The sequence below is a fragment of the Oncorhynchus mykiss genome, chromosome 6 (genome assembly GCF_057628025.1).
Source record: "Oncorhynchus mykiss isolate SJ-2025 chromosome 6, ASM5762802v1, whole genome shotgun sequence".
Lineage (NCBI taxonomy): Eukaryota > Metazoa > Chordata > Actinopteri > Salmoniformes > Salmonidae > Oncorhynchus > Oncorhynchus mykiss.
Window position 1 is genome coordinate 85,475,409 of NC_143027.1, and position 20,038 is coordinate 85,495,446.

Genomic DNA, 20,038 nt, shown 5'->3' on the forward strand with positions numbered 1-20,038 from the left:
CTGGCTCCTGTCTTGTGTGTTACTGAAATGATCACTTCTGTTCTCTTAGGTTATTTGAATGTTATTTCAAGGTTCATTCATGTTTGAGGGGTAAAAGTCTACAGTATATATCTGTGGCTGTGCACATTTAATAGTCACCACTAGGGTTCAGCGTGGTGCTGTCCAGACCAGAGATTTCCAGCTGTGTGTATCAGTGCATCAGCAGAGGAGCCTGATAAAACCAGTCTCCATCTATCTAATCATATTCCCTGCCTTGATGATGAGACCTGCTCAGTACCAGACCATCATCTGTCTGTTAGGGCTGAGACAGGTCTGCCTCTGGTCACCTCCACCAGCCTGTTATTAACTCAGTAACTATGACTGATCTACGTACGGGTGCATTGTAGGCCGGTATCACACCCAGATCAATCTAGAACTGGCTAATCTAGGGGTCTTTAAAGGGCCCTGTATTTGTGTTAACTGAATAGGTTCTGGGAGAACATCCAAACCAAAGTTTAAACGTGATGGCTAATCTAGGGGTCTTTAAAGGACCCTGTATTTGTGTTAACTGAATAGATTCTGGGAGAACATCCAAACCAAAGTTTAAACGTGATGGCTAATGTGTTGGGAGGGGAGAAGTTGGTTCAGTGAGTTTAGAAATAGTGTTCTTCCCTCCGGTCCAAATCTCCACTGACCGCATTCCTCATGAGTTAAGGATGTGGAAGAGAAGATGTGGAGAGGGGACTGATTTAAATACCTGCTGCTATTTCCTGCTTACACAACCTAATATGTAACAATCCGATATGGACGGTAAAACTAGCCAATCAAAAATAGTCTTGTTGAACGGAGCTGTGTGTGTTGGTGCATTTCACATGGATACATACTAGAATACATTTTAATGGTGCATTGGCTGTACTCTAGTTGTGTGGTTTGGAGGACAGGTGAGTTTAATATTGGCCTAGGAAAGGAAGACACACTCAATAACATGCTTCCTAGAGGAAATCTTCCTGCTGTTCATTAAGGCAGGTACATCAATATTTATCCACCCATGCACACAATAGCTTCCACTACGGCTGATAATCAACTGACAATGAGTTGTTTGGCAGCTCACTTACCCTGGGCTCTATTAAACCTATTCACAGTGACAACATCCTCTGTAGGAGAGAGATCCATAACAGATCACAACACTAACGATGTGCCCTCCATACCATAATGTTGTCCTATTATCTGGACACCTAGCCCAAGTCAATCAACCCTTTACCAGACACCTAGCCCCAAGTCAATCAGCCCTTTACCAGACACCTAGCTCCAAGTCAATCAACCCTTTCCCAGACACCTACTGTAGCCCCAAGTCAATCAGCCCTTTACCAGACACCTACTGTAGCCCCAAGTCAATCAGCCCTTTACCAGACATCTACTGTAGCCCCAAGTCAATCAGCCCTTTACCAGACATCTACTGTAGCCCCAAGTCAATCAGCCCTTTACCAGACACCTACTGTAGCCCCAAGTCAATCAGCCCTTTACCAGACATCTACTGTAGTCCCAAGTCAATCAGCCCTTTACCAGACATCTACTGTAGCCCCAAGTCAATCAGCCCTTTACCAGACATCTACTGTAGCCTCAAGTCAATCAGCCCTTTACCAGACATCTACTGTAGCCTCAAGTAAATCAACCCTTTACCAGACACCTACTGTAGCCCCAAGTCAATCAGCCCTTTACCAGACATCTACTGTAGCCTCAAGTAAATCAACCCTTTACCAGACATCTACTGTAGCCCCAAGTCAATCAGCCCTTTACCAGACATCTACTGTAGCCCCAAGTCAATCAGCCCTTTACCAGACACCTAGCCCAAGTCAATCAACCCTTTACCAGATACCTAGCCCAAGTCAATCAGCCCTTTACCGGACACCTACTGTAACCCCAAGTCAATCAACCCTTTACCAGACACCTACTGTAACCCCAAGTCAATCAACCCTTTACCAGACACCTACTGTAACCCCAAGTCAATCAACCCTTTACCAGACACCTACTGTAGTCCCAAGTCAATCAGCCCTTTACCAGACACCTACTGTAGCCCCAAGTCAATCAGCCCTTTACCAGACACCTAGCTCCAAGTCAATCAGCCCTTTACCAGACACCTACTGTAGTCCCAAGTCAATCAGCCCTTTACCAGACACCTACTGTAGCCCCAAGTCAATCAGCCCTTTACCAGACACCTACTGTAGCCCCAAGTCAATCAGCCCTTTACCAGACACCTACTGTAGCCCCAAGTCAATCAGCCCTTTACCAGACACCTAGCTCCAAGTCAATCAGCCCTTTACCAGACACCTACTGTAGTCCCAAGTCAATCAGCCCTTTACCAGACATCTACTGTAGCCCCAAGTAAATCAACCCTTTACCAGACACCTACTGTAGCCCCAAGTCAATCAGCCCTTTACCAGACATCTACTGTAGCCCCAAGTCAATCAGCCCTTTACCAGACACCTACTGTAGCCCCAAGTCAATCAGCCCTTTACCAGACATCTACTGTAGTCCCAAGTCAATCAGCCCTTTACCAGACATCTACTGTAGCCCCATGTCAATCAGCCCTTTACCAGACATCTACTGTAGCCCCAAGTCAATCAGCCCTTTACCAGACATCTAATGTAGCCCCAAGTCAATCAGCTCTTTACCAGACACCTACTGTAGTCCCAAGTCAATCAGCCCTTTACCAGACACCTACTGTAGCCCCAAGTCAATCAGCCCTTTACCAGACATCTACTGTAGTCCCAAGTCAATCAGCCCTTTACCAGACATCTACTGTAGCCCCAAGTCAATCAGCCCTTTACCAGACATCTACTGTAGCCTCAAGTCAATCAGCCCTTTACCAGACATCTACTGTAGCCTCAAGTAAATCAACCCTTTACCAGACACCTACTGTAGCCCCAAGTCAATCAGCCCTTTACCAGACATCTACTGTAGCCTCAAGTAAATCAACCCTTTACCAGACATCTACTGTAGCCCCAAGTCAATCAGCCCTTTACCAGACATCTACTGTAGCCCCAAGTCAATCAGCCCTTTACCAGACACCTAGCCCAAGTCAATCAACCCTTTACCAGATACCTAGCCCAAGTCAATCAGCCCTTTACCGGACACCTACTGTAACCCCAAGTCAATCAACCCTTTACCAGACACCTACTGTAACCCCAAGTCAATCAACCCTTTACCAGACACCTACTGTAACCCCAAGTCAATCAACCCTTTACCAGACACCTACTGTAGTCCCAAGTCAATCAGCCCTTTACCAGACACCTACTGTAGCCCCAAGTCAATCAGCCCTTTACCAGACACCTAGCTCCAAGTCAATCAGCCCTTTACCAGACACCTACTGTAGTCCCAAGTCAATCAGCCCTTTACCAGACACCTACTGTAGCCCCAAGTCAATCAGCCCTTTACCAGACACCTACTGTAGCCCCAAGTCAATCAGCCCTTTACCAGACACCTACTGTAGCCCCAAGTCAATCAGCCCTTTACCAGACACCTAGCTCCAAGTCAATCAGCCCTTTACCAGACACCTACTGTAGTCCCAAGTCAATCAGCCCTTTACCAGACATCTACTGTAGCCCCAAGTAAATCAACCCTTTACCAGACACCTACTGTAGCCCCAAGTCAATCAGCCCTTTACCAGACATCTACTGTAGCCCCAAGTCAATCAGCCCTTTACCAGACACCTACTGTAGCCCCAAGTCAATCAGCCCTTTACCAGACATCTACTGTAGTCCCAAGTCAATCAGCCCTTTACCAGACATCTACTGTAGCCCCATGTCAATCAGCCCTTTACCAGACATCTACTGTAGCCCCAAGTCAATCAGCCCTTTACCAGACATCTAATGTAGCCCCAAGTCAATCAGCCCTTTACCAGACACCTACTGTAGTCCCAAGTCAATCAGCCCTTTACCAGACACCTACTGTAGCCCCAAGTCAATCAGCCCTTTACCAGACACCTACTGTAGTCCCAAGTCAATCAGCCCTTTACCAGACATCTACTGTAGCCTCAAGTCAATCAGCCCTTTACCAGACATCTACTGTAGCCTCAAGTAAATCAACCCTTTACCAGACACCTACTGTAGCCCCAAGTCAATCAGCCCTTTACCAGACATCTACTGTAGCCTCAAGTAAATCAACCCTTTACCAGACACCTACTGTAGCCCCAAGTCAATCAGCCCTTTACCAGACATCTACTGTAGCCCCAAGTCAATCAGCCCTTTACCAGACACCTAGCCCAAGTCAATCAACCCTTTACCAGACACCTAGCCCAAGTCAATCAGCCCTTTACCGGACACCTACTGTAACCCCAAGTCAATCAACCCTTTACCAGACACCTACTGTAACCCCAAGTCAATCAACCCTTTACCAGACACCTACTGTAACCCCAAGTCAATCAACCCTTTACCAGACACCTACTGTAGTCCCAAGTCAATCAGCCCTTTACCAGACACCTTCTGTAGCCCCAAGTCAATCAGCCCTTTACCAGACACCTAGCTCCAAGTCAATCAGCCCTTTACCAGACACCTACTGTAGTCCCAAGTCAATCAGCCCTTTACCAGACACCTACTGTAGCCCCAAGTCAATCAGCCCTTTACCAGACACCTACTGTAGCCCCAAGTCAATCAGCCCTTTACCAGACACCTACTGTAGCCCCAAGTCAATCAGCCCTTTACCAGACACCTAGCTCCAAGTCAATCAGCCCTTTACCAGACACCTACTGTAGTCCCAAGTCAATCAGCCCTTTACCAGACATCTACTGTAGCCCCAAGTAAATCAACCCTTTACCAGACACCTAGCTCCAAGTCAATCAGCCCTTTACCAGACACCTACTGTAGTCCCAAGTCAATCAGCCCTTTACCAGACATCTACTGTAGCCCCAAGTCAATCAACCCTTTACCAGACACCTAGCTCCAAGTCAATCAGCCCTTTACCAGACATCTACTGTAGTCCCAAGTCAATCAGCCCTTTACCAGACATCTACTGTAGCCTCAAGTCAATCAGCCCTTTACCAGACATCTACTGTAGCTCCAAGTCAATCAGCCCTTTACCAGACACCTACTGTAGCCCCAAGTCAATCAGCCCTTTACCAGACACCTACTGTAGCCCCAAGTCAATCAGCCCTTTACCAGACATCTACTGTAGCCCCAAGTCAATCAGCCCTTTACCAGACATCTACTGTAGCCTCAAGTAAATCAGCCCTTTACCAGACATCTACTGTAGCCCCAAGTCAATCAGCCCTTTACCAGACATCTACTGTAGCCCCAAGTAAATCAATTTCAGATTGTGCTGTAGGTCAATAGTAGGGAGTTTTCTCTCTGGCAGGCAGGCAGAGGTTGCCCAACACCACTGTGTGAGAGAGCTCCTCCTCTCCTTCTCTCCTCTCGCTCCTCTACTGCTTCACTCCTCTCTCTTTCACTCCTCCCTCCTTCACTCCTCTCTCTCCTTCACTCCTCTCTCTCCCCTCCACTCCTCTCTCCTCCACTCCTCTCTCTCCTCCACTCCTTCTCTCCTCCACTCCTTCACTCCTTCACTCCTCTCTCTCCTTCACTCCTTCACTCCTCTCTCTCCTTCACTCCTTCACTCCTCTCTCTCCTCTCCTCCTTCACTCTCTCTCCTCCACTCCTCTCTCTCCTCCACTCCTCTCTCTCCTCCACTCCTCTCTCTCCTCCACTCCTTCCCTTCCGTTTGAAGAACAACATTAGTATGCTACCCCATCTGAATGGTTTTTACATTAGTATGCTACCCCATCTGAATGTTTTTTACATTAGTATGCTACCCCCATCTGAATGGTTTTTACATTAGTATGCTACCCCATCTGAATGGTTTTTACATTAGTATGCTACCCCATCTGAATGGTTTTTACATTAGTATGCTACCCCATCTGAATGGTTTTTACATTAGTATGCTATCCCATCTGAATGGTTTTTACATTAGTATGCTACCCCATCTGAATGGTTTTTACATTAGTATGCTACCCCATCTGAATGGTTTTTACAAGATTTTATTGTGAAGCGACTGCTAGTTAGTCAAGTAAACAGAAGTGTCTGTAGGATGTCCAGTCTCAAACAGGACTGTGGATCCTCTACATCAGGATGTGCTGTGTAACCCGGGTGTCAAACACTGTAGCTACTGTGTGTCTCTGTTGTCTAATCAGACCCTTATGTCAACTGGATTGTTATGCAGCATTCAGTATCCTAGTAGTTCCTAGAACTGTTGGTTGGGACCCACTTATGGGTCACGGGAGGACTACGAATTTGTTTTGCTTCATTCATCTGTTGCTAGTTAATTCTTTAAAATTGGCCCAAAGAGCTCATTCCCACATCAATGTGTGGAATTCAGTAGCTTTATCAAGAGACTCTGAGACCAGGCCTCTTCCGCTGCTACAAATCAGTCATGTATCGAGACCTGAATAGGACTCAAGTCAAAACGGGCAACAAGATTCTGTACTGGACTTTGAAGTATGTTTAAGTTTCTAAATATGTAAAGGTGAAGTGCTGTCGGGTTATGACGGGCATCTCCCTTAACTGCAGCTGTGAACGGACAAGAGCATACGTTAAGAAACCCTGAGTACTGTCTGTGAACGGACAAGAGCATACGTTAAGAAACCCTGAGTACTGTCTGTGAACGGACAAGAGTATACGTTAAGAAACCCTGAGTACTGTCTGTGAACGGACAAGAGCATACGTTAAGAAACCCTGAGTACTGTCTGTGAACGGACAAGAGCATACGTTAAGAAACCCTGAGTACTGTCTGTGAACGGACAAGAGCATACGTTAAGAAACCCTGAGTACTGTCTGTGAACGGACAAGAGCATACGTTAAGAAACCCTGAGTACTGTCTGTGAACGGATAAGAGCATGCGTTAAGAAACCCTGAGTACTGTCTGTGAACGGACAAGAGCATACGTTAAGAAACCCTGAGTACTGTCTGTGAACGGATAAGAGCATGCGTTAAGAAACCCTGAGTACTGTCTGTGAACGGACAAGAGCATACGTTAAGAAACCCTGAGTACTGTCTGTGAACGGACAAGAGCATACGTTAAGAAACCCTGAGTACTGTCTGTGAACAGACAAGAGCATACGTTAAGAAACACTGAGTACTGTCTGTGAATGGATAAGAGCATACGTTAAGAAACCCTGAGTACTGTCTGTGAACGGACAAGAGCATACGTTAAGAAACCCTGAGTACTGTCTGTGAATGGATAAGAGCATACGTTAAGAAACCCTGAGTACTGTCTGAACGGACAAGAGCATACGTTAAGAAACACTGAGTACTGTCTGTGAATGGATAAGAGCATACGTTAAGAAACCCTGAGTACTGTCTGTGAACGGACAAGAGCATACGTTAAGAAACCCTGAGTACTGTCTGAACGGACAAGAGCATACGTTAAGAAACCCTGAGTACTGTCTGTGAACGGATAAGACCATACGTTAAGAAACCCTGAGTACTGTCTGAACGGACAAGAGCATACGTTAAGAAACACTGAGTACTGTCTGTGAATGGATAAGAGCATACGTTAAGAAACCCTGAGTACTGTCTGTGAACAGACAAGAGCATACGTTAAGAAACCCTGAGTACTGTCTGAACGGACAAGAGCATACGTTAAGAAACCCTGAGTACTGTCTGTGAACGGATAAGACCATACGTTAAGAAACCCTGAGTACTGTCTGTGAACGGATAAGAGCATACGTTAAGAAACCCTGAGTACTGTCTGTGAACGGACAAGAGCATACGTTAAGAAACCCTGAGTACTGTCTGTGAACGGACAAGAGCATACGTTAAGAAACCCTGAGTACTGTCTGTGAACGGATAAGACCATACGTTAAGAAACCCTGAGTACTGTCTGTGAACGGACAAGAGCATGCGTTAAGAAACCCTGAGTACTGTCTGTGAACGGATAAGACCATACGTTAAGAAACCCTGAGTACTGTCTGTGAACGGACAAGAGCATACGTTAAGAAACCCTGAGTACTGTCTGCGAACGGATAAGAGCATACGTTAAGAAACCCTGAGTACTGTCTGTGAACGGACAAGAGCATACGTTAAGAAACCCTGAGTACTGTCTGAACGGAAAAGAGCATACGTTAAGAAACCCTGAGTACTGTCTGTGAACGGATAAGAGCAAACGTTAAGAAACCCTGAGTACTGTCTGCGAACGGATAAGAGCATACGTTAAGAAACCCTGAGTACTGTCTGCGAACGGATAAGAGCATACGTTAAGAAACCCTGAGTACTGTCTGTGAACGGACAAGAGTATACGTTAAGAAACCCTGAGTACTGTCTGTGAACGGACAAGAGTATACGTTAAGAAACCCTGAGTACTGTCTGTGAACGGACAAGAGCATGCGTTAAGAAACCCTGAGTACTGTCTGTGAACGGACAAGAGCATACGTTAAGAAACCCTGAGTACTGTCTGTGAACGGACAAGAGCATACGTTAAGAAACCCTGAGTACTGTCTGTGAACGGATAAGAGCATACGTTAAGAAACCCTGAGTACTGTCTGTGAACGGACAAGAGCATACGTTAAGAAACCCTGAGTACTGTCTGCGAACGGATAAGAGCATACGTTAAGAAACCCTGAGTACTGTCTGCGAACGGACAAGAGCATGCGTTAAGAAACCCTGAGTACTGTCTGTGAACAGACAAGAGCATACGTTAAGAAACCCTGAGTACTGTCTGTGAACGGATAAGACCATACGTTAAGAAACCCTGAGTACTGTCTGCGAACGGACAAGAGCATACGTTAAGAAACCCTGAGTACTGTCTGCGAACGGACAAGAGCATACGTTAAGAAACCCTGAGTACTGTCTGTGGGCTGGGAAGGTCTTGTCAGATTCCTCACTTCACTAGACACAGTGATGGACACCAACATTATATCCTTTCCTCAAAATCTGGTGAATGTCCAATTTATAAAAGTAATACTTCAACAGCAGGTAACACAAATATTGGTAACTTAACCTAAATGAATACTGTGTGGACTGGGAATTTCTTGTCAGGTTCCTCATTTCACTAAGAATACTGATGACACAGACATTTTGCAGTTTTCCTAGAACTCTGGGTAATGACCAGTTCAGCCAGTAATGTGTCGAAATGTGTAAATACAGTTATTGGTAACCTAAATGAACTTAGTGAGATGCGGTTAGGGACCCTGAAAACTGTGACAAGCACTTTCCTGATCTAGTAGGCTAAACTAGGCCATTAAGTCACATCAGTATCACAGAACCTGTTTAACCAATTAGGCGTCCCTATACTGATTGACTATCTTTCTCCTGAAGCCAAGTTGTTGCTGCCTTGACAAACAAGATGTTGACGTAGCATTGGGGAATGCAGGCTAAGAAGTCTGTCTTCTCTGGGACAATATGGGATATGGAAACCCAGAGAATGAATGAGTCTAGGTATGCAACTGTCAGCTGTTGAGTAACAATAGTCGCTCTATTGCTGAGGCACCTACTCTGTTGGTTGAGCTACAGAGACCAGAAAGAACTCGAGGGATGGTATGAATATGGATATGAATTTCAATGAATGTTTACAACAGTGGGAAAAGAAATAGGACTCAAATTTGTGGATTTCAAATTTCCTCCGGCCTGATCTCAGTCTCTGGACATTGTTATACTTTGAATGATATTGTGTGAGCAAACCACATGACAGCGTGGACTAGACTGGACGGCCTCACGTCAGCCTATTCTGAAACCCTTCATCTTTATTCCCCACACCATCTCCGTATTGTGTAACCACAGAGAAAGAATACATTCATTGAAACAGGATATGCAGAACGCATTCTGACCTTCTCCCAAAGTGGCAGCAGACCCAGGGTTTTGTTGAGGAATAGAACACTAGAAGCCATGTGCATCTGTCACACTATTAGTTCTCAATAACACTTTTTGTTCAGCCTGTTTCCAAAGGAACCGGATAAATGTAAAATAATATCTATTATATTTTGACAGACACTTGTAGTCTCTAAACGGTGTATTTAAATTATATTTCTGGGAAGTTGTCTAGGACTGTAATTTTCTGAACTTATTTCGGAACAAATTGTTGAATGTCCCAATTGAACTGGAAGACAGGACAAATGGGTTCATTTCTTTCTGAGACAATCTCTACTTCATAAGGCTGACATCCAATTTGAACATGAAATTCTATTATCAAAATGTCATCAGAGATGATTGGCCCTGTAACAGTCAAAAGAAGAGAATTCCACATGAACTTATAAAAACAATTTTCACATTTTATTAAAGCTTCCACATTCAACTCTTCACATGAGTGAAGTAAATAAAATCTATTAGTACACTGCATTTTTACAACATTTACATCACCTTTGTCTTTTTATTTTACAAATAATACATTAGTTATTCACTTAAATATCACCCTAGTTAGCTACAGATCATCACTTGACAATCTGCTTCCAAAGTACTGGACAAAGATCTCAGGATGCCCCTTGTAGAACTGTCCCAGCAAGCGTCTCTTCTCTTTGTTGGACAGTTTGGGGTTCTCGTGGATCGTCTTCAGTAGAGCCCATAGTTCCTCTTTGGTGGTCTTCTGTTTGCTCTCCACGTACGCTCTTCCATTGACTCGCCTGCAATATGTAGAGGCTGAGTGAAGAGAAAGATAGAAGGCATTACGTCTTCATTCACCACACAAAACACAGAAGGGAGGTAAAGCTTTGTCATATATTAGTACAGATAGACAGACGTACAATCAAACAAAACAGACACCAAAAGCTCCCATACCTGTTAAGACTTGTGGGTCTTTCCCCTTCACAATGTTGGTCAGTCTATCGCTCACAAGTTTGTGCAACGACCCTGGAATCTGAAAGGAGAGGATCATATAAGTTAAACCATGTGATCAGTGCTGCTTCATCTGTTTAATCTCACACACACAACTCTGTTTACAAACTGTACTCACTGTTGGAGCTCGACTCCAATATTAAAGCTATCAGAGATATGGTAGCCTGGCTAGGCATTACACACTTTACACACTTTACACACCAAAAAAGGGTTCCAAAAGGGTTCTTCGGCTGTCCCCATAGGAGAACCCTTTTTGGTTCCAGGTAGAACCACAGAGGGTTCTACATGGAACCCGAAAGGGTTCTACCTGGAACCAAGGAGGGTTCTTCAAAGGGTTCTCCTATGGGGACAGCCAAAGAACCCCTTTAGGTTCTAGATAGCACCTTTTTTTCTAAGAGTGTTCAGATCAGTGTCTTTCATGAAGTCCTATTCAAAGTTCATCCCACTGTTTGAGTAGTAAACAGTCTATGAACAGACAGTTTGAGTAGTAAACAGTCTATGAACAGACAGTTTGAGTAGTAAACAGTCTTAACAGACAGTTTGAGTAGTAAACAGTCTATGAACAGACAGTTTGAGTAGTAAACAGTCTATGAACAGACAGTTTGAGTAGTAAACAGTCTATGAACAGACAGTTTGAGTAGTAAACAGTCTATGAACAGACAGTTTGAGTAGTAAACAGTCTATGAACAGACAGTTTGAGTAGTAAACAGTCTATGAACAGACAGTTTGAGTAGTAAACAGTCTTAACAGACAGTTTGAGTAGTAAACAGTCTTAACAGACAGTTTGAGTAGTAAACAGTCTATGAACAGACAGTTTGAGTAGTAAACAGTCTATGAACAGACAGTTTGAGTAGTAAACAGTCTATTAACAGACAGTTTGAGTAGTAAACAGTCTATGAACAGACAGTTTGAGTAGTAAACAGTCTATGAACAGACAGTTTGAGTAGTAAACAGTCTATGAACAGACAGTTTGAGTAGTAAACAGTCTATGAACAGACAGTTTGAGTAGTAAACAGTCTTAACAGACAGTTTGAGTAGTAAACAGTCTATGAACAGACAGTTTGAGTAGTAAACAGTCTATGAACAGACATTTTGAGTAGTAAACAGTCTATGAACAGACAGTTTGAGTAGTAAACAGTCTATGAACAGACAGTTTGAGTAGTAAACAGTCTATGAACAGACAGTTTGAGTAGTAAACAGTCTATGAACAGACAGTTTGAGTAGTAAACAGTCTATGAACAGACAGTTTGAGTAGTAAACAGTCTTAACAGACAGTTTGAGTAGTAAACAGTCTATGAACAGACAGTTTGAGTAATAAACAGTCTATGAACAGACAGTTTGAGTAGTAAACAGTCTTAACAGACAGTTTGAGTAGTAAACAGTCTTAACAGACAGTTTGAGTAGTAAACAGTCTATGAACAGACAGTTTGAGTAATAAACAGTCTATGAACAGACAGTTTGAGTAGTAAACAGTCTTAACAGACAGTTTGAGTAGTAAACAGTCTATGAACAGACAGTTTGAGTAGTAAACAGTCTTAACAGACAGTTTGAGTAGTAAACAGTCTATTAACAGACAGTTTGAGTAGTAAACAGTCTATGAACAGACAGTTTGAGTAGTAAACAGTCTTAACAGACAGTTTGAGTAGTAAACAGTCTATTAACAGACAGTTTGAGTAGTAAACAGTCTATGAACAGACAGTTTGAGTAGTAAACAGTCTATTAACAGACAGTTTGAGTAGTAAACAGTCTATTAACAGACAGTTTGAGTAGTAAACAGTCTATGAACAGACAGTTTGAGTAGTAAACAGTCTATGAACAGACAGTTTGAGTAGTAAACAGTCTATTAACAGACAGTTTGAGTAGTTAACAGTCTATTAACAGACAGTTTGAGTAGTAAACAGTCTATTAACAGACAGTTTGAGTAGTAAACAGTCTTAACAGACAGTTTGAGTAGTAAACAGTCTATGAACAGACAGTTTGAGTAGTAAACAGTCTATTAACAGACAGTTTGAGTAGTAAACAGTCTATGAACAGACAGTTTGAGTAGTAAACAGTCTAACAGACAGTTTGAGTAGTAAACAGTCTATGAACAGACAGTTTGAGTAGTAAACAGTCTATGAACAGACAGTTTGAGTAGTAAACAGTCTTAACAGACAGTTTGAGTAGTAAACAGTCTATGAACAGACAGTTTGAGTAGTAAACAGTCTTAACAGACAGTTTGAGTAGTAAACAGTCTATGAACAGACAGTTTGAGTAGTAAACAGTCTTAACAGACAGTTTGAGTAGTAAACAGTCTTAACAGACAGTTTGAGTAGTAAACAGTCTTAACAGACAGTTTGAGTAGTAAACAGTCTATTAACAGACAGTTTGAGTAGTAAACAGTCTATGAACAGACAGTTTGAGTAGTAAACAGTCTTAACAGACAGTTTGAGTAGTAAACAGTCTATGAACAGACAGTTTGAGTAGTAAACAGTCTATGAACAGACAGTTTGAGTAGTAAACAGTCTATGAACAGACAGTTTGAGTAGTAAACAGTCTATGAACAGACAGTTTGAGTAGTAAACAGTCTTAACAGACAGTTTGAGTAGTAAACAGTCTATGAACAGACAGTTTGAGTAGTAAACAGTCTTAACAGACAGTTTGAGTAGTAAACAGTCTATGAACAGACAGTTTGAGTAGTAAACAGTCTATGAACAGACAGTTTGAGTAGTAAACAGTCTATGAACAGACAGTTTGAGTAGTAAACAGTCTATGAACAGACAGTTTGAGTAGTAAACAGTCTTAACAGACAGTTTGAGTAGTAAACAGTCTATGAACAGACAGTTTGAGTAGTAAACAGTCTATGAACAGACAGTTTGAGTAGTAAACAGTCTTAACAGACAGTTTGAGTAGTAAACAGTCTATGAACAGACAGTTTGAGTAGTAAACAGTCTATGAACAGACAGTTTGAGTAGTAAACAGTCTATGAACAGACAGTTTGAGTAGTAAACAGTCTTAACAGACAGTTTGAGTAGTAAACAGTCTATGAACAGACAGTTTGAGTAATAAACAGTCTTAACAGACAGTTTGAGTAGTAAACAGTCTATGAACAGACAGTTTGAGTAATAAACAGTCTATGAACAGACAGTTTGAGTAATAAACAGTCTATGAACAGACAGTTTGAGTAGTAAACAGTCTATGAACAGACAGTTTGAGTAGTAAACAGTCTATTAACAGACAGTTTGAGTAGTAAACAGTCTTAACAGACAGTTTGAGTAGTAAACAGTCTATGAACAGACAGTTTGAGTAGTAAACAGTCTTAACAGACAGTTTGAGTAGTAAACAGTCTTAACAGACAGTTTGAGTAGTAAACAGTCTATGAACAGACAGTTTGAGTAATAAACAGTCTATGAACAGACAGTTTGAGTAATAAACAGTCTATGAACAGACAGTTTGAGTAGTAAACAGTCTATGAACAGACAGTTTGAGTAGTAAACAGTCTATTAACAGACAGTTTGAGTAGTAAACAGTCTTAACAGACAGTTTGAGTAGTAAACAGTCTATGAACAGACAGTTTGAGTAGTAAACAGTCTTAACAGACAGTTTGAGTAGTAAACAGTCTATGAACAGACAGTTTGAGTAGTAAACAGTCTATGAACAGACAGTTTGAGTAGTAAACAGTCTATGAACAGACAGTTTGAGTAGTAAACAGTCTATGAACAGACAGTTTGAGTAGTAAACAGTCTATGAACAGACAGTTTGAGTAGTAAACAGTCTTAACAGACAGTTTGAGTAGTAAACAGTCTATTAACAGACAGTTTGAGTAGTAAACAGTCTATTAACAGACAGTTTGAGTAGTAAACAGTCTATTAACAGACAGTTTGAGTAGTAAACAGTCTATGAACAGACAGTTTGAGTAGTAAACAGTCTATGAACAGACAGTTTGAGTAGTAAACAGTCTATTAACAGACAGTTTGAGTAGTTAACAGTCTATTAACAGACAGTTTGAGTAGTAAACAGTCTATTAACAGACAGTTTGAGTAGTAAACAGTCTATGAACAGACAGTTTGAGTAGTAAACAGTCTTAACAGACAGTTTGAGTAGTAAACAGTCTATGAACAGACAGTTTGAGTAGTAAACAGTCTATGAACAGACAGTTTGAGTAGTAAACAGTCTTAACAGACAGTTTGAGTAGTAAACAGTCTATTAACAGACAGTTTGAGTAGTTAACAGTCTATTAACAGACAGTTTGAGTAGTAAACAGTCTATTAACAGACAGTTTGAGTAGTAAACAGTCTATGAACAGACAGTTTGAGTAGTAAACAGTCTATGAACAGACAGTTTGAGTAGTAAACAGTCTATGAACAGACAGTTTGAGTAGTAAACAGTCTTAACAGACAGTTTGAGTAGTAAACAGTCTATGAACAGACAGTTTGAGTAGTAAACAGTCTATGAACAGACAGTTTGAGTAGTAAACAGTCTATGAACAGACAGTTTGAGTAGTAAACAGTCTATTAACAGACAGTTTGAGTAATAAACAGTCTATTAACAGACAGTTTGAGTAGTAAACAGTCTTAACAGACAGTTTGAGTAGTAAACAGTCTTAACAGACAGTTTGAGTAGTAAACAGTCTATTAACAGACAGTTTGAGTAGTAAACAGTCTATGAACAGACAGTTTGAGTAGTAAACAGTCTATTAACAGACAGTTTGAGTAGTAAACAGTCTATTAACAGACAGTTTGAGTAGTAAACAGTCTATGAACAGACAGTTTGAGTAGTAAACAGTCTATGAACAGACAGTTTGAGTAGTAAACAGTCTATGAACAGACAGTTTGAGTAGTAAACAGTCTATTAACAGACAGTTTGAGAGGTAAACAGTCTAACAGACTGTTTGAGTAGTAAACAGTCTATTAACAGACAGTTTGAGTAGTAAACAGTCTATTAACAGACAGTTTGAGTAGTAAACAGTCTATTAACAGACAGTTTGAGTAGTAAACAGTCTAACAGACTGTTTGAGTAGTAAACAGTCTTAACAGACAGTTTGAGTAGTAAACAGTCTTAACAGACAGTTTGAGTAGTAAACAGTCTATTAACAGACAGTTTGAGTAGTAAACAGTCTTAACAGACAGTTTGAGTAATAAACAGTCTATGAACAGACAGTTTGAGTAGTAAACAGTCTTAACAGACAGTTTGAGTAATAAACAGTCTATGAACAGACAGTTTGAGTAGTAAACAGTCTTAACAGACAGTTTGAGTAGTAAACAGTCTATGAACAGACAGTTTGAGTAGTAAACAGTCTTAACAGACAGTTTGAGTAGTAAACAGTCTAACAGACTGTTTGAGTAGTAAACAGTCTATTAACAGACAGTTTGAGTAGTAAACAGTCTATGAACAGACAGTTTGAGTAGTAAACAGTCTATGAACAGACAGTTTGAGTAGTAAACAGTCTAACAGACTGTTTGAGTAGTAAACAGTCTATGAACAGACAGTTTGAGTAGTAAACAGTCTATTAACAGACAGTTTGAGTAGTAAACAGTCTATTAACAGACAGTTTGAGTAGTAAACAGTCTTAACAGACAGTTTGAGTAATAAACAGTCTGAACAGACAGTTTGAGTAGTAAACAGTCTATTAACAGACAGTTTGAGTAGTAAACAGTCTATTAACAGACAGTTTGAGTAGTAAACAGTCTTAACAGACAGTTTGAGTAGTAAACAGTCTATGAACAGACAGTTTGAGTAGTAAACAGTCTATGAACAGACAGTTTGAGTGGTAAACAGTCTATGAACAGACAGTTTGAGTGGTAAACAGTCTATTAACAGACAGTTTGAGTAGTAAACAGTCTATGAACAGACAGTTTGAGTAGTAAACAGTCTATGAACAGACAGTTTGAGTAGTAAACAGTCTATGAACAGACAGTTTGAGTAGTAAACAGTCTATGAACAGACAGTTTGAGTAGTAAACAGTCTATGAACAGACAGTTTGAGTAGTAAACAGTCTATTAACAGACAGTTTGAGTAGTAAACAGTCTATGAACAGACAGTTTGAGTAGTAAACAGTCTTAACAGACAGTTTGAGTAATAAACAGTCTATGAACAGACAGTTTGAGTAGTAAACAGTCTATTAACAGACAGTTTGAGTAGTAAACAGTCTATGAACAGACAGTTTGAGTAGTAAACAGTCTTAACAGACAGTTTGAGTAGTAAACAGTCTATGAACAGACAGTTTGAGTAGTAAACAGTCTATGAACAGACAGTTTGAGTAGTAAACAGTCTTAACAGACAGTTTGAGTAGTAAACAGTCTATGAACAGACAGTTTGAGTAGTAAACAGTCTATGAACAGACAGTTTGAGTAGTAAACAGTCTATTAACAGACAGTTTGAGTAGTAAACAGTCTATGAACAGACAGTTTGAGTAATAAACAGTCTATGAACAGACAGTTTGAGTAGTAAACAGTCTTAACAGACAGTTTGAGTAGTAAACAGTCTATGAACAGACAGTTTGAGTAATAAACAGTCTATGAACAGACAGTTTGAGTAGTAAACAGTCTATGAACAGACAGTTTGAGTAGTAAACAGTCTATTAACAGACAGTTTGAGTAGTAAACAGTCTTAACAGACAGTTTGAGTAGTAAACAGTCTATTAACAGACAGTTTGAGTAGTAAACAGTCTATGAACAGACAGTTTGAGTAGTAAACAGTCTTAACAGACAGTTTGAGTAGTAAACAGTCTATGAACAGACAGTTTGAGTAGTAAACAGTCTATTAACAGACAGTTTGAGTAGTAAACAGTCTATGAACAGACAGTTTGAGTAGTAAACAGTCTATGAACAGACAGTTTGAGTAGTAAACAGTCTAACAGACAGTTTGAGTAGTAAACAGTCTATGAACAGACAGTTTGAGTAGTAAACAGTCTAACAGACAGTTTGAGTAGTAAACAGTCTATTAACAGACAGTTTGAGTAGTAAACAGTCTTAACAGACAGTTTGAGTAGTAAACAGTCTTAACAGACAGTTTGAGTAGTAAACAGTCTATTAACAGACAGTTTGAGTAGTAAACAGTCTATGAACAGACAGTTTGAGTAGTAAACAGTCTTAACAGACAGTTTGAGTAGTAAACAGTCTATTAACAGACAGTTTGAGTAGTAAACAGTCTATGAACAGACAGTTTGAGTAGTAAACAGTCTTAACAGACAGTTTGAGTAGTAAACAGTCTATGAACAGACAGTTTGAGTAATAAACAGTCTATGAACAGACAGTTTGAGTAGTAAACAGTCTATGAACAGACAGTTTGAGTAGTAAACAGTCTATTAACAGACAGTTTGAGTAGTAAACAGTCTTAACAGACAGTTTGAGTAGTAAACAGTCTATTAACAGACAGTTTGAGTAGTAAACAGTCTATTAACAGACAGTTTGAGTAGTAAACAGTCTATGAACAGACAGTTTGAGTAGTAAACAGTCTATTAACAGACTGTGTGAAACAGTCTCAGCACACTGACCCAGATTTCTTTAGTCTATATAGTTCAGACAAGTGCAAAACATCATATTAATCCCCCACCTACCCACACACACACACAAACACACACACCCACGCCTACCTGTTCACCTATTCACACACAGTCTGATAAAAGATGAGTGCACACACACCTTGAAGACGTCACAGTGGTTTTCCACCATAAACAGCACCAGCAGGTCAACCTTCCCCTTGGCCAGTCTCATGCTGTAGACGATGGCACTAGAGAAAGATCTCTTCACCGCCATCCTGTTCTCTACCTGGAAAACAACACAACGTTCACATCTTCGTACATACAGAATATAGAGAGTGGCTGCTAGATATGATCCTTGACCTCTTGGAGTAGTTTGGAAGACACAAACACACACACAAACAGTCAGGGAGGGCTATAGCAGTATATGCACACACACACACACAAACAGTCAGGGAGAGCTATAGCAGTATACACACACACACACATCCCCCCCCCCCCCCCCTCACCTCTTTGTGCAGTTTGACCTCCTGCGGTTTGGCAGCGACGGCCATGAATCGCAGCAGTCTGCGTAGCTCCTCTTTACTGCGAGAGTCCTGTAGTTTCAGACACAGCTGTAGGGCCTCCAGAGCCTGCTCCCTCTTCCCATTCACTATGGACACACAGAGAGGACAGGATAGCTGTTACCGTCCCTGACAGGCTGGGAGGAATCACAGGTGTGTGAATTCATGAGAGAGGATCTTAGCCAAACTAGTTGATAAATCCAGGTGTGGCTTCAGGGTCCTCGCTGAGAGTCAGCAGAGAAATCTGAACCCCCCCCTCTCTGTCCCCAGTCATGACGTTTGGGCTTTCACGTACTGGTTTAATCAGCTGAATGAATCCCTTGCATAATACTTGATATTAAAAAGTCTAAACCCATTTAGACAGGGGAAATGCCCTAGACCACATAGACCATGTATATGGCTGTCTTACCCAGTAGTTCAGAGATGCTGGAGTGGATGTCGAAGACGTGGTTGCTGAGTAGTGGAGGGTGCTGTGTCTCTCCGTAGTGCTGGACCAGGATCCCATACACCAGGCTCTTACACTGGCCCTGGTCCTCACCGCAGCGGGGCAGACCCCTGCTCACCTCAACCACCAAGTCATCTGGCAGGAACTCCAGACAGTCCACCGCCGCCGACAACCACTCATCAGCCCTGACAGAGGGAGGGAGGAGATTATAAGTGATGAAGTAAATTAAACTAATCTAAAGAGGAGAGAGAAGAAGAGAGAGAGAGAGAGAGATCAGAGAGAGATATCAGAGAGAGGTAGTGAGAGAAAGAGCGAGAGATCAGTGAGAGAGAAAGAGATATCAGAGAGATCGGAGAGAAAGACAGAAAGAGAGCTAGATCAGAGCGATAGAGAAAGAGAAGAGGAGAGGGTATTTGGCTTATGTTTATTATCTATTTCACTTGCTTTGGCAATGTAAACATACGTTTCCCATGCCAATAAAGAGAGAGAGGGGAAAGGAGAGAGAAAGATCAGAGAGAGACAGACAGGTTTAATCAAGCTGCTCTTGACTGTCAGACAACCACAGCCTGCAGACTGCAGTCAGTTGGCCATTTGTCCCTGAGTGCCCGAGAGCCCTGGGGGCAGCATCAACACAGAGAGAGGCCCTCACTGACACGCACACAAACACCAGCTCCATTACATAACCCTGCCCTGCTGTGACAGAGGCTACGCTAGGCGTCTGGCTGCAACATGTTGAAAGGCTGGACATACAATACACACGCCAACCAAAGCTTAACAAGTC

The 20,038-nt window shown here is 41.6% G+C and overlaps 1 protein-coding gene across 2 annotated transcripts in view; it reads right to left on the reverse strand.

Annotated features, from left to right (window-relative positions):
- Positions 1-10,210: 10,210 nt before the first annotated feature.
- LOC110506930 (DEP domain-containing protein 7) overlaps positions 10,211-20,038 on the reverse strand; it is a 35,294-nt gene continuing 25,466 nt past the window's right edge. For both annotated transcript variants that reach the window (XM_090239207.1, XM_090239206.1), the window contains 5 exons: positions 19,222-19,442; positions 18,759-18,901; positions 18,413-18,538; positions 10,734-10,812; positions 10,211-10,595 (listed from right to left, as the gene is read on the reverse strand). In XM_090239207.1, the coding sequence (XP_090095333.1) occupies positions 10,381-10,595; positions 10,734-10,812; positions 18,413-18,538; positions 18,759-18,901; positions 19,222-19,442 (784 nt within the window). In that variant the 3' untranslated portion in view covers positions 10,211-10,380. The remainder of the gene's footprint in view (positions 10,596-10,733; positions 10,813-18,412; positions 18,539-18,758; positions 18,902-19,221; positions 19,443-20,038) is intronic.